General features: G+C 38.5%; 1 protein-coding gene across 1 annotated transcript in view; it reads right to left on the reverse strand.

Moving 5' to 3' along the window:
* LOC108438823 (dedicator of cytokinesis protein 2) overlaps nt 1-14,800 on the reverse strand; it is a 127,861-nt gene that overhangs the window by 80,978 nt on the left and 32,083 nt on the right. The window contains exons 22-24 of the mRNA XM_017716894.2: nt 13,193-13,301; nt 12,741-12,811; nt 8,161-8,267 (exon numbers count right to left, since the gene is read on the reverse strand). Of these exons, the coding sequence (XP_017572383.1) occupies nt 8,161-8,267; nt 12,741-12,811; nt 13,193-13,301 (287 nt within the window). The remainder of the gene's footprint in view (nt 1-8,160; nt 8,268-12,740; nt 12,812-13,192; nt 13,302-14,800) is intronic.

The raw sequence follows: 14,800 nt of genomic DNA on the forward strand, positions 1-14,800 counted from the left end.
ACTGAGCACAAAAAAACACAAAAAGTGAAAATGCCCTGCGTTTTTAATGCTTTTAGCCCAGCAGGATGAACACAGTCAGACCAGCCCCTGGCAACAGTAACCATAACAACGACCACATTAGGGGCTGAGGATAGAAACTTTAATTCACTTTTACTGCATATGAATTAGTCAGATGAGAGGCAGCTCCATGTGTGTGTATGTGTGTGTCTTTCCGGTCTATTCATCATTTTAATGTGTCAGGAAGAGATAGGGTGAGTCAGAGTCTGCATTTGTGTATGTGCGTATGTGTGCCTGTGTGTGTGTTAGGTATTAGTGAGGTTATGTAACGTAGGTTTTATTTTACTGTTTCTCATTAACATCTGCCTGCTGCCCGCCAGGGTTACATTCATCATGTGGGTCACTCTACATCACCAAGGAGCTTTGGTCTCTATTCAGCAAAAGACAGGAAATACTCCATCTAACATAAATACCTACACAGACACACACACACACACACACAAAGGCACTAACCTTTCAAAAGAATAGAATGAAAAGTAAAGCCATAGACATATCACGTTTTTATTACTGTATTACTGGTTTGGCAATTTACTGCTATGAGGATTAGTTTATTGTACTATTCTTCAATAAACATCCAGATCAGTATCATGTTGTTTTACAAACTGTTTTAATATGCTTTTACACTGACAGAAGAACACACATGGAAATTTTATTCTGCAACCCTTTATATGCTCTGTTAAATGCCTCTGGCAGAAGCAAGCTATTAGTTTTGGACTAACCTTTTAAGGCTAAATGAGATTAAGGGTTATGACCATAGATGAAAGAGGCAAACCTCATCTGAAATATGTATTCCACAGATTACTAACAAAAAGACTCAAGCTAGTTGTAAATGTGGCTCTGCTAACACATCAAAGTGTTGCTGACACTCTGGCAGTTGTATGCAAAGTTGCAGGTCAATTTAAAAATTCAGCCTTGGCATATTCCTGACAGGCATTCACAAACACCATCACAACCTTTTACCCCATTCTGGTGGAGACACATAGGCTAGCAATACAGAGGCATTTGTGGTACCAAAACCTGTACTTGTTTGACTGAATAGAACTACAATAAATACAAACTTCAATAAAATATTTTTTAAATATGTTGTAGAGACCATAATATACTACGCATGTATATCACTGCCTGGTTTTATTTGCAGTGTTCAGTGTGGTAAAAGTTAGCAAAACAGCTGTAGCAGCATGTTTGCTGAGTACTCAGGTGCACAGTGTGTTATTTTGGATGAAACATCTTTACTGATAATTGTCCATGGACTGGGCTGTCTGTAGCGGCTGCATTTAATCTAGTATCTTAATCGAATGTGATGTTTTCATACAGTGTAAGTATGTGTTGTAGGCTTTGTCTGCACATGATGGTCTATTCAAATATACACTGAGTCACCAAAGAACAATATTATTAAAATTGCACAGTGTGTGCCTGGCTTCAGAGGACATTCAACTATGACTTAACCAGCTGAACAAAACACTCCAATAAGACATAAAATTCATGACGTGAGCTTCTCAAGTTAGCCTCAGATGTGATTCCATCTATAGAGACTGATGCTGAAAGAGACAGATGAGAAGCATCAGATCAAAACTATGAAACATACTACTGTATAGAATGGTGAATAAAAGGCTCTCTTCCCCACTACAACACTACTCAATCTAATTAATGTAGCACAGCAAGGTACTGCATACCATTTAAAGCCAACTAGATTTTAATGAATTAAGGTTGATAGCACTCATTCACACTGACAACTACTTAATTCTAAGTAGGTTTCTCATGATGGTATCTGAATCAGTATTGCCAAGTACTTAAAAAAACATGAAACTGTACTTGTACTTGGTCTGAAAAAAGAGTATTGATGTCAGAATAAATACAAATACAAATAAATACAAATAGACATCAATGCTGTAACAAAGTAACAACACTTTCTTGTTTTTAAAAAAGTAGTTATTGTCTTGTTAGAAAGTCACAGCTTTGGTTCCAAATTTCTCCATGACATCCCCAGCTACTGAGGCATCACTACTAATTGTCATAAATTAGTAATGATGAATCAGCCATTTTATGCATCAGAACTGGAATTATAAATATTACAACTGATATTTTGATGGTTCTGACTTTAATGTTTAATTGCTGACTTATAACAGATGGGGAGTTACATCACTTCTTCAAGCATAAGTAAGACTTTTACTCATAACCTTCTCTATCCATTTATTAAATATGTGACCAGATTCAAATGCAACTCCTATTAAAAATATGCTTTGACTACCAAACTGAATGTACAGTATGACTGATTTCCTCGCTGTGTCCTGAAATTAATATCAGAAGAGCTCACTCTAAACTCAATAACAACTGTGTAATTTCTTTGTAATGCTTTAACGATTTAAGTCTGTCAGACATTAGTGTGTGACAGCGGAATAATTTAAGCTAATTGGCCTCATATTATATTCATGAATGCAATTTCATTTCAAGTGGAAATGAAAACAGATAACAACCTGTCAAATGCATCTGTGAGTGTATGTGTGTCTGGCTGTCAATGAGTATGTATGTGTATGATGACATGCAGGAATGCATACGCTTTCATAATCCCATAAGTATAGCAGATTTCCATCACTGAGGCTTTCATGAGTTTGTCTATAAGCATCACTGGAAAAAAAAATCAGTGTATAGTTCATTTGCATACTTGTACAACATTTATAATAATTCTCTGTTTAAAAGACAAGCAGCAAGGGTCTACTTTCATTCATCAACTGGAGACTGTACAAATTCCTCAGGATCTTTTTTTTAACCACAATCACAGTTCAACATATTGTTCAACAGCCTACTTATCAACAGTGACAATCAAAACTGCAATTCATCTTCCAATTTTCCTCCCTCTAACACTTGTTTAAACTGAACTATCACATCCCTTGTTCCCCCACCCACACTGGTTGGACTCATAAGGGATTAAATGTGTATTGGTTGGTGCTGATAGGCTGACCGGGCTATTAGTGTATAAATGTCCCTGGCCCATCTCACTTGTCTAACAGACGACACACAGCAATACAGACCAATATGCTGGGAGAATTTCAATTAAAATGCCTGTCAGTGGTGCTTGCAGGGGTGGCAGTAATTCAAAAATAAATGAACTAGTATGAGGATAAATAAATGAGCAAACAGACAGCTGCACAGGGAGCTACATATAAGGGTTTCTAATGTTGGAATGTCAAGATGGCCTTGGGCCAATCACCAGAAGGCAAAGAGCCTGATTTATATCTATATAACCTGTAATGGATGAGCCCCATATGGTATGTACTGGTGATGTTGTGGGACATGCGTCATTAAGTATGAGACAAATGATCCAATACAAGCAGAAGGAGTTCATACATGAAGGAAAACTTTAGAAATTTCTATTAGTTTCACTGTCAGGAGGGAAGCGTCCTTGAAGAATAATGGAGTGTTCTCAAAATGTTTTAACAGAAATTATCATATTATCTTTGTTGGTTTGCAATAACAGAAGGAATACTCTAGAAATTTCCAGCCTAATCAGCACCTGCCCAAGTGTGCTTTTTGCAAACAGTTTTCTGTTCTTTTCCAAGTATAGAGAAGTATACTAAAACCTTTGTGGCTGACCTTTGTTACCGATACGCAATTAGAGATTACACTGAAAATCACTTACGTACACTATATTTCCAAAAGTATTCCCTAGTCTGCCTTCACACGCATATGAACTTGAGTGACATCCCATTCTTAATCCATAGGGTTTAATATGATGTCGGCCCACCCTCTGCAGCTATAACAGCTTCAACTCTTCTGGGAAGGCTTTCCACAATGTTTAGTAGTGTGTTTATGGGAATTTTTGACCATTCCTCCAGAAGCATGTTTGTGAGGTCAGACACTGACATTGGACGAGAAGGCCTGTCTCCGCCTTATTTCATCCCAAAGGTATTAAATCGGGTTGAGGTCAGGACTCTGTGCAGGCCAGTCAAGTTCATCCACACCAAACTCACTCATGTCTTTATGGACCTGCTTTGTGCACTGGTGCACAGTCATGTTGGAACAGGAAGAGGCCGTCCCCAAACTGTTCCCACAAAGTTGGGAGCATGAAATTATCCAAAACCTCTTGGTCTGCTGAAGCATTAAAAGTTCCATACCATAATCTTCCCTCCACCAAACTTTACACTTGGCACAACGCAGTCAAGTCAAGTACCATTCTCTTGCAACCCAGACTCGTCCATCAGATTGTCAGATGGAGAAGCGTGATTCGTAACTGCAGAGAACATGTTCTGCAACCACTGCTTTAGAGTCCAGTGGTGGCACTTTACACCACTGCATTTGACACTTTGCATTGCGCTTGGTGATGTAAGACTTGGATGCAGCCGCTTGGTCATGGAAACCCATTCCATGAAGCTCTCTACGCTGTTCTTGAGCTAATCTGAAGGCCACATGGAGTTTGTAGGTCAGTAGTGATTGACTCTGCAGAAAGTTGGCGACTTCTGCGCACTTTGCGCCTCAGCATCCACAGACCCTGTGGATATACTTTTGGAAATACAGTGTATTTATTTAACATACTAAAAGCTAACCAAGTTCATTCTGTGGAAAATAATATTGAGACAATCAAAGCTGGATGTAAAAATATTGAGCACGTAGCGATGGTGCTATAAAACATGCAAATGTTGTTGCCTAAATTCATTTTTTGACGTGAGCTTTCATTTCTGTTGTAATGATGTGGTTGATTAAGGCTGTCTTCAGCACTGTCAAGGACACATCTAGACGCTTTAGTTCACACAACAAATGTTATGTGATCACATGCATCCCTGACTACCTCCTAAGGTGGTCTGAGTGATTGGATCCCAATGTGCCTCTTAGACACAGTGTACCTAGTGGACACCTGAGTCTGATTGGATCACCCAGGATGCAAGTTAATACCAAATGTGAACAGGGCCTTAGATAAACAGGCCACAGACATAATTAGTAACTATACTTCTGTAGAAAGTAAGGGAATGTAGGCTAGGGGTGACTTATATGCACAGTTATGAATCACTCTGAGAAAATCAACCCTTCAATGATTAATAATATAGTGAGGGGAGGGATAGCATAAAAGAATAAAGAAAGAAAAGAGTGGGAAAGAGACAACTTGACAGAGATGGAAGGAGGAGAAAACCACAGGAGGGAGTGAAATGGTGACAAGCTGGAAACTCATCACAGAGAGTGGGGGAATTAGAGGAAGAAGAGAAGGAGAGGAGAAGAAAATGACAGAGAGCAATGGAAAGTAGAGAGTAGGCAGTGGAAACCACTAGGAAAGAACGAGAGAAAAAAGAAGGAAAGAGCTAAAAACTGGAAAATGAAAGGGGACAAATGAAACAGACCGGTGGAGTGAAGGAACAACAAAGAAGAGAAAAAGATCAAAAAGTAGGAAACTGAGCAACACAAAAACTAGAGACTACAGAGAGAGGGAGAAAAACTGAAAAACAGATTCTCAAACAGGTTATTAAAATCCACCCTCCACCCCACAGCCAAACCAACTAAAAACACAGCCTGACTTAACACCACAGACGCAGGCCTTCAGAGGAGGCTTAAACTTATCGTTTTATGTTATGAAGCACCTACAGCAGACATATACAGCTGAGTGTGTTAAGGTCTGACACAGTGGTTCTCAATTCTCTACAATATTTTTGGGAATAACGTTTCATCTCTCACAACAAAGATAACACGTTTCATTCTAAGCTAAAATAGAGAGCAGCTGTATGAAGGTGGATGTGCAGTAAGTTGCAGCAAAAAGCACTACAGAACACAAAAGGTCTGCTATCTGAAATGACTCAAAAAGATTTAGAATCACTAGTCTACCACAAATAAACACACCTGATAAAGTTCAAATATATGATAACCGGCTGTTGAGCTGAACAGTTTTCGGAACCTCAAAAATGCACAGGGACTGAATATGAAGAGAAAAATGGCCCAGTAGAGCCACATTTTCAAAATACTAATTATGCTCTTTGTGTAATGATACATGCAGTTTCAGTGTTAACAGTAATAACAATGAAAAACAAGAATGAAATAAACAGCAATTATTACTGTAAACCTTCCAGTGCAACAATATAGTAAAATCTAAACATTCAAAGAAACCAAGAGACTTTATTGATAAGCTGCTGTGCTACCTGAAGCTGTATCAAGCATTAAATACATCTAAATTGCAGATATTAAAAAGTGTTAGCTGCTTGTTTTGTTAGCTGACATTTAAATTGAGGATTTTTAAGATGATCCTTAAAAATCCTTAATATTATTCAAATTTAATTTAATTTAACTGTTTAGCCTGAAATTAATACTAATGCAAATCTAAAAAAATAGTTTTTCAGAAGTGATAGAGCACAGGGAAAAGTTCCTGCACAGGACTTTTATTCTGACTCACCGCAGCTAAAAGTAACAACTGTGACAGATTTCGTGTTTGCTAATTTCATTTCCATGCCTGTATTGTGATCATTTATAACTATAACATGAGCTTTCTGTTCTGTTGATGAAAAAAGAAAGTGATTTCATTGTTTATCATGTTTTGGAATAATGCGCTTCAAGTAAAGAGAAACAGCGGCTTATGTTGCATTCACATGTTTGCGTTCATGTTATTCCATGGCCAACAGCAGCATGAAGCTATGCAAACAATGGCAATGTCTGCAGCGCCAGTGAAAGTGAACGGTTATTAGAAAAGAGCTTTAGCAGTGTAGATTGTTTATTTAAGTCAGAAAAAGCCAGGAGAACGCTCTGTACTGTTTTATTTTTGTTGTACAATACCAAGTTCATCTGGAATTCAACGGGGAGGTGTTTGGTGTCCATGGCTCCCAAAAAATCAACATCTGGTTTATTCCACCGCTGCAGTCAACTGCAAACGTTGGGAAAACTGAATCCTTGAGGGATTGTTCTACTCACTGCTGTGGTCTGAGGACTTCTGCCTGTGACAGAATTTTCCATTGCAGAACGGTTGAAAATATCGGAACATCCGGTCTGTCATCGTCTGTCTACCACAAACATGTGAACGCAGCATGAGGGATAGTATCGAATGTGTATTGGACACGTCTGGCTGATATCCGTATCGGTACTGTGCATCACTAGCTACGACATGCTCAGAAAACCACATTGTGATGCAGTATGAAGTAATTTATCACAACAATAAATAACATCATATTGTTCACCCACTGACCAACAGTCTTACAGCGTGTCATTCTAATTCTAATTGGTGGTCTGGACACACCCGATCATTGGACGGTTTTCTTATTTCTCCTATTTTTCACACACACACACACACACACACACACACACACATTTTCTAAACTGCTTCACCCTCAGGGTTGCGCACGAGAAGGGGGGGGGGTGCTGGAGCCTATCCCAGCGGTCATCGGGCCGAAGGCGTATTTTTCACATTTTAGAATAATGGCGAAGACTGTGTGTGTATGTGTGTGTTTATCACTGAACAGCCATGATTTATGCCTAGAATTCTGAACTGCATTTACTTGCTCTGACTGGTAAATGTCTCTTTAATCTGCTTTAGCTTCATTAGAGAGCTTCTTAGAGCCCTGTAGCCTGGCTACAATGTCTTCTGCTGAGCAAGGACTACAGAGGAGCGATTTTTTGTGCCTCCAGTATCTGTCAGTCACGGGGTGTGAAGCAAATACACACAGAGGCATATGCACAGAAACAAAACCCCTGAATACGAGCCCCTGAGGCTGTCATAAATCCCAAAGTGATGCTTCATGAACAAAGTCATCACGTTCTTTATTAAAACCCACAAACACACTCCATTCATCACCTATTAGCATCTACTTAACAGGCTATTGGACAGGACCAAGCCAGAGGACACTGTTTACTGAAGCATAATGGTGCAGTGCAGAAAGGAAGAGAGATAACGCAATGAAAGGATGATGAAAGAAAGATGACAGGAAAAAAAAAAATACGGAAAATTGAACAGAGCACAGGGGAAGCAAGATAATGAGGGGAGGGAAGATGGAAAGAAAGAATCTAGGGGAAAAGGGAAGGATAATGGGGTCAGACAAGATGATGGCGAAAGAAAAGGTAGAGGAGAAAATGAGGAGGAGTCGGGGCAGAGAAAGTGCTGATGAATGTTGATTAGATGGATGGATGTGTGAAGCTGCTCACCCTTTCTCCGGAAGAGGCGGCTGCTGACGATTTCAGTCATGGAGGCCACTTTCTGCTTCTGCAGTTTATCCGGAGGTATACAGGTGTAAAAATCATACAGCAACTTACTACAGACAGGGAGAGTGATATAGACAGTAAAAGAGAAAAAAATAAAGACAATGGTCACAACTCAAAGGCATTTAAAACCTTAATAATCTCAGTACTACAGACTAAAAACCAGGGGGTCATTTAGATTTAGCACAATACTGTTTAATTTATATTATGTCATGGGTTTTCAGCTTTGATATCATGAAAATGTGATAAACACAGGTTTTCAGTACTTTTCAGCTACATCTACTTTCTCTATTTGGCTCACATACAAATGGGTCTTTTGAAAACATTCATTAACAGCCAGTCAGCTGAAATTGGCTTCTTTAGTTTTACATTATAGACATGGAGCTAATGTAGCAAGTAATGGAAGCTTGTGCACACCAATTAGCACTGAGTAAACAGCAGTCAAATCATACAAAAATAAGAAGTTCCGACTGCTGTCTGTTTTCAATTCACTGATATACTAAAATTGTGCAGACAACAGCATGTCATACAGTATAAGAAACCACATAAACAAGTCTAGTTGAGATTACTTGACATGGATTGAGGCAAGTGTGTTACAACACAAACTAGGCTAGCTACCTATGTGACAGAATGTTCTGAAATTACTTCAGTTGCAACAGTACAACAGGAAATAATCTTGCCTGCTTAATGATTGTGGCATAATAAACTAAAGCAGCAAGCTGATACACAATAAAACAGCAGGAAGGATGAAAAATCGAGGAGGAGGACATGATATTTCATATAAACTTTCAGCAACAAAGAAAAATGAAAGAAACTAATCACCAAAAATTATAAAAGGAGGGGGTGGATGTGTAGCTGTCTGTCAGTTAGGTTTATCACATCAATTAATTAAATGGCTTTCATGAATATTATATTAAAAACGATTTATATATCCATCAAATTATAGTACCATGGCAAACCTCTGCATGCTGCTCACATAAAACAAAGGTGTGTTCTAGAGCAATATGACCCATGCTGAGAACTATAGTACTCTAACTTGACAGAACATGGCAAAAGCCCATACTTCCTCTGTCAGAGGAGGAAGAGAGAGGAGACAAGAGGCAGAAGAAACATTTGTTTTGTAGAACATCAAAAACTGTATTGTAGAAACACTAAAACAAGTCCTGTTAGATGTGTTCCATATGTCACTGTGTACTGATCAGTGGTTGGAGGCTGAATCTGTACTCTGCCTCCTTGATCTTGACCAAGACGAACACTGTTCATTGAACATTAACAATCTAGCCTGTAATTGGCATGTTTTGTGATAAATTGAGTGTCTGAATATGCTCTCTCTCACACACACACACACACGCACACACACACACACACACACACACACACACAGACACTTACATACATATATACATACACATTGTACAACAAAATAGATAAAAAATAATATGTTGTTGCTTTATCGTACATTTATGCACCAATGTATATTGTTAGCCATTTCTCATCATGAAACATTCACACAGTAGAGTTTGGTAAAATAATACCTTTATACTTCTCATAATCAAAACAATCATCATAAATTCTGAAGGGCACTGAAGTATTGAAAGGACAGGACTAGAACTCAGTAAAATTAAAACTGTTATGTGAAAGATGACTGGTGTGTGTGTGTGTGTGTGTGTGTGTGTGTGTGTGTGTGTGTGTGTGTGTGTGTGTGTGTGTGTGTGTGTTCTACAGCCGGACGACGGCCATCTGCTCTGAACTCCAGCAGCTGTAGTGTCTAACATAACGGGCCGGCTCATTAAAAAAACAGAGCAATAGCAGCTACCAAAATGCCAGCGCATTAGCAGGCTGGCCTCATCCTCCATTCTGACATATTGCTGGGCTAACACACCTTTAATTAGGCTAGAGCTACACTAATTAAAATAACATTGCCTTATTAGAGTCACCTGAAGTGAAGAGCAAGGAACTGCAGGCTTGTACCACTTCTGTGTGTGTTTGCGTAGGATAGGTAGGCAGGAGTTTGTATGCATGTGTTGTCCAACGCCAAGAGCCAAATAGCTTTCATTCCTTTCCTCTTGTTAATTGCTTCTTCATTACCACTTGTTGATTCTCAAGACACTGACCTTCATTTTCACCTGAATGCACACATAATCATAATACAGGACTCTGGAGAGCTATTGAAAGTGTTTTGTGACCCTCACTTTGGAAAATTAGAATGAATTAGCTTGTGTGAAAAAAGCTCAAACTTGGCACGCCTCATTTTTCTCTCCAAAAGGCCTCTATGTGACATCTGCTGTTTCATACATGTAGGACATGGACTTGCTAGGAGAAGGACTTTGACAGACGCATAGTAACAAAGTTTGGGTTGTGGTTATAATGGCTAATTTGTCAGCCTCAGAAATACATGTTCTGTTTGATACATAAGCTGTGTTCCGTGAACTAGCCAAGAAAGATGGGTCCTGAATAACACTGTCCTACGAAGGCTCCTCATTTGTATTATATTATGCAAAACAGAATGGCATAACAAAGGTACCTTGTCATGTCATTAGAAAGAAGTCCAATGCAAAATATGAACAAGGAAATACCATTAAAGTGAATGATAAAATCTGGCAAGCAAAACATTAATTAGTTTACCCTAGTTTACCCTTTACCCTAGCTAATACACCCTGACTGGCTGTCCATGCTGCCATGTGCATGCATTACCATGCCTCAGGTATAACCAGCGCAACAGAAAACAAAACTTTGTTTATCAAGATAAATGCTAGATAGTCTCCAGTAGAAATCAGTTGCCTGTTCTTGTGTGAGAGCAGGATATAACTGCTGGACTGAAAGAAGCTTGTAATGTTTATGGCATCCCATCTTTTAAAGGTATTTGGCAGATCAGTATAAAGCTGTTAATAGCAAGTAAATAAAATATGAGTGCTGCCAGACTTAGCATTTTCTTTAACACTGTATAGCACTGTTTTGATATTTTTCTACCCCTACATATAAAGGAGAAACAAGGATTTGCATATTAGTTTAAAGGCAGATTCCTATTAAAGTAGGCTATTCTTGGCCCCACTGAGTGACAAACCACACTCTTAGATAATAAGCATAAGTCTGGTTAGGTGTATAGCCCACTAAGCATTAAGACACTGTACTAGTCTGCAGAGGAATTTCTGATCACTTTTGAGCAAACTTTTAAATTCTTACATTAATAAATTAATGAATAACAGTGATCACTTAGAATTAAAAATAGTATGGTGCTTGGTAGCAGCAGTAGCAGCGTGTCTGCTATCAGGTGTGCTCCACACTGGACTGAATTATGGCAAACCACAACAAACCACAGAAGGATGCAATGGAGCCACACATTTGTACCTAAGAAATATATATATAGTGTATAAACCAATGCATTGCATCAGTGTCTCAGCACTAGTCTCAATAACAAGACATTAGGAAGTCCTTGAAAACAATATATGTGGTGAGGACTAGATGACAATTTGAACAGCATAAATCTGGAACTCAAGGTGGAAGGAAACGTAGATGAGCATCCAAAATCACATTCCTGCTATACACTTCCTCTTTAAAACACAGAATCGACCACTGTCTGCCTATTCTTTATTGATTTACTCAACTGTGTCTATACACTGGATGAAATATGGACGAAGGATCTCTGCAAGCTTAGAAAAAGAAAAAATCATCCCTGACAGTCTTCAGCTCATTTAAATATGCTCAATTTTTATGACTTCACTGGTAATGTACTCTGTTTGCATTCCATAATATCGTATTCCTCTCTATAGTGACACATTTTGTATTATACCCATTTCAGTGTTTACTCTTTTTATTAAACTTGGCTTAAAATTCGAATTTTTTTTTTTGCAAAAAAAGGTGTTGCTGAACATGTCCATTTTTAAATGAGTTTGAATAATGTCACAAAAGGAGCAATTTTCTCTCTGTAATGTAGGCTGCAAACTCCTACTGCCTTAAAAATTAGCATTCACACTGCATTCGCCAAGGAAAGTAACCAAGATGGTGACTCAGATAAGATACGCTCCAACACGCCTAAAGAACTACAAGAGAAGCTGCAGTTTTATCAAAAAGGAAAAACATCACATTCAATTTTTGGAATATTATTCAGTGTCTGGTGAGTTTGGAAGACAAACTCTCTAGTCCCACCTTCCTTAATCAGTGCTTTTGAGCCTCTGTGTTTACTTTTTCTCTTTCTGCATTTTACTTCCACTTCCTTGCACTCATTCAGTTAGCGTTGATTTGTCATTAGCTTAGTTTGTTCTTTTCTTTTCTTTAGTTTGCTTCCAGTTCCTTCTAGTTCTGTTTTTATGCTGTTTTGCTTTACCCCAATCGCTTTCTGTAGACTGCATTTTGTATTGTTTTATATAATAAACCTGAACTCACATTTACATCCACCCATATCCTGCTTCGTGTTTGTTACAATATTAGACAACCGCATAGGTCAACCAACATCCTGGCTGGGCCCTAGTGCTGAACAGCTTAAATGAAAGTGTGTATTTCTATATTCATAAGCATGTCAGACTCACCTGAGCAGCTTTGCATCAAAAACAGTTTCAATATCCTGCAGCACAGCAGGCAAGTACTTTAGAGCTGCCACCTGCACACACAAAAAGATAAACACACACACACACACACACACACACACAGTCTTTATTTGGGTCTGTATTAAACTATGTTAAGCTGGCTTTCACGGTAGCTGAGCTAAACTGTCAAAGCCTGGTGCTTTTAGCACACTAGATTCACCTGCTTAGAAAATTTCACTTCTCTTAGACTGCTTAGACCGATCCAGAATGAGCTATGATGAAATCATACAACTGGCTAAGCACAGGTGCTTCAATTACACATTAACACAAACAGTCCACCAAGAAAAGCAAGTTGCATGGAAAGGCATGAACAAATACTCTCTTTTCTCTCACACACACACACACACACACACACACACACACACACACACACACACACACACACAGACACCCACTTGCTGTAATAAAGTGGTGGCGTAATCACTCTTCATCAGGTTGTTGATGGACTCAAACAGGCCCTTCAGAGAGTCCTCAAACTCTGCTTGCTCCTTTCCTTCATAAAGCCTAGAGTGAGAGAAAAAAAGAAAGAGTATACATATTTAATATACTTTTATATACATATATATATATATATATATGTATATGTGTGTATAGTAAATAGTATTTTAATATTATTTTAACAACAAATATTGCAATACTAAATGTGAAATAAAAACAGCCGGAGATTCATTACAAAATTAAAAACAGAAAAATGAAAAGAACTCTAATTAGGCCTTTAGAATTTAGCTGTTGGCTACAGTTAAACACACACATTTAAACAGGGTTGGGAAAGCTACTCAAAAATTAGTTTTCCCAAAATTTCTAGCTAGCTATGATTTAGCTACTTTTCCAGAAAGAGTAGTGGTTATGTTTCGTAGTACATTCAAAGCTTTATTGAACGTTTGTTTGTGAATTTCCACCTGACACACCAAATAAGCCCAACTGAGTGTAAACAAGACACTGCATTTAATCCTGTGCCAGAAAGAAACATACAATCAAAAAGCTGCAAATATACAAAAAGATCACCAAAAAATGTAACCAACAATCAAACTTACACACCCAAAGGCGTGATATACAACAAAAATTAAGACTATAGGCAAAGTAAGTCATTCCAGGTTTTTCCTAATAAAAATCAACAGAAATAACTGAATACAAACCAGAGAATTTTGTGCAAAGTGTTGTCTACTGTTGAAATAAAAAAAGTGTGTGTTGCACTGGTCTGAGTGGATCAGACAGCAGTGCTGCTGGAGCTTTTAAACACTTCAGTGTCACTGCTGAACTGAGAATAGTCAACTAACCAAAAATATCCAGCCAACAGCGTCCTGTGACCACTGATGAAGGACTAGAGTATGATTAGATCATACTGTTCAGGAAGAGATGTCAGAGGGTGAACCAACAACACAGTTGCATCTAATAGAGTGGACAGGGAGTGGACACAGTGTTTAAAAACTCCAGCTGCACTGCTGTGTCAGTGTTGTGCTGATATAAATAGATTGCCTGAAGCCTGTAACAAAATTGTAGCAAACATTTTCGCTATAGCTACACAAAAAAAAATGTAGCTACATTTCATAAAACTGTAGCGGCTACAGCTTTGGACTTTGGGAGGAAACCCAAGCAGACACGGGGAGAACATGCAAACTCCACACAAAAAGAACCCAGGTCATCCAGCCGGGGAGTCGAACCCAGGCCCTTCTTGCTGTGACGTATGCTCATACTGAGATATTGTTATGCAAGTAATATATTGGTCAGCCCTGAAGTAAATGCACAATAATAATATAATAATAAATAAAATGCACAAACATACATACACTGCTCACACAGTCAAATATCTTGCTGCGCTGGTATGTGGGGTGTAAAGCAGTGTAATCTCATCACTCTGCTGCATTGAGAAGCCTAGCCTGACTGGCACTTCAATCAAAGCTGTCTGATTTAGGACACTGCACCAAAGACATCTCACTTTTCTCTTTCTCTCTCTAATTCTTCCTTTCCTATCCATTTCAGCATCTTGCCATCCTGCTCTCATT

The sequence above is a fragment of the Pygocentrus nattereri genome, chromosome 11, assembly GCF_015220715.1.
Source record: "Pygocentrus nattereri isolate fPygNat1 chromosome 11, fPygNat1.pri, whole genome shotgun sequence".
Lineage (NCBI taxonomy): Eukaryota > Metazoa > Chordata > Actinopteri > Characiformes > Serrasalmidae > Pygocentrus > Pygocentrus nattereri.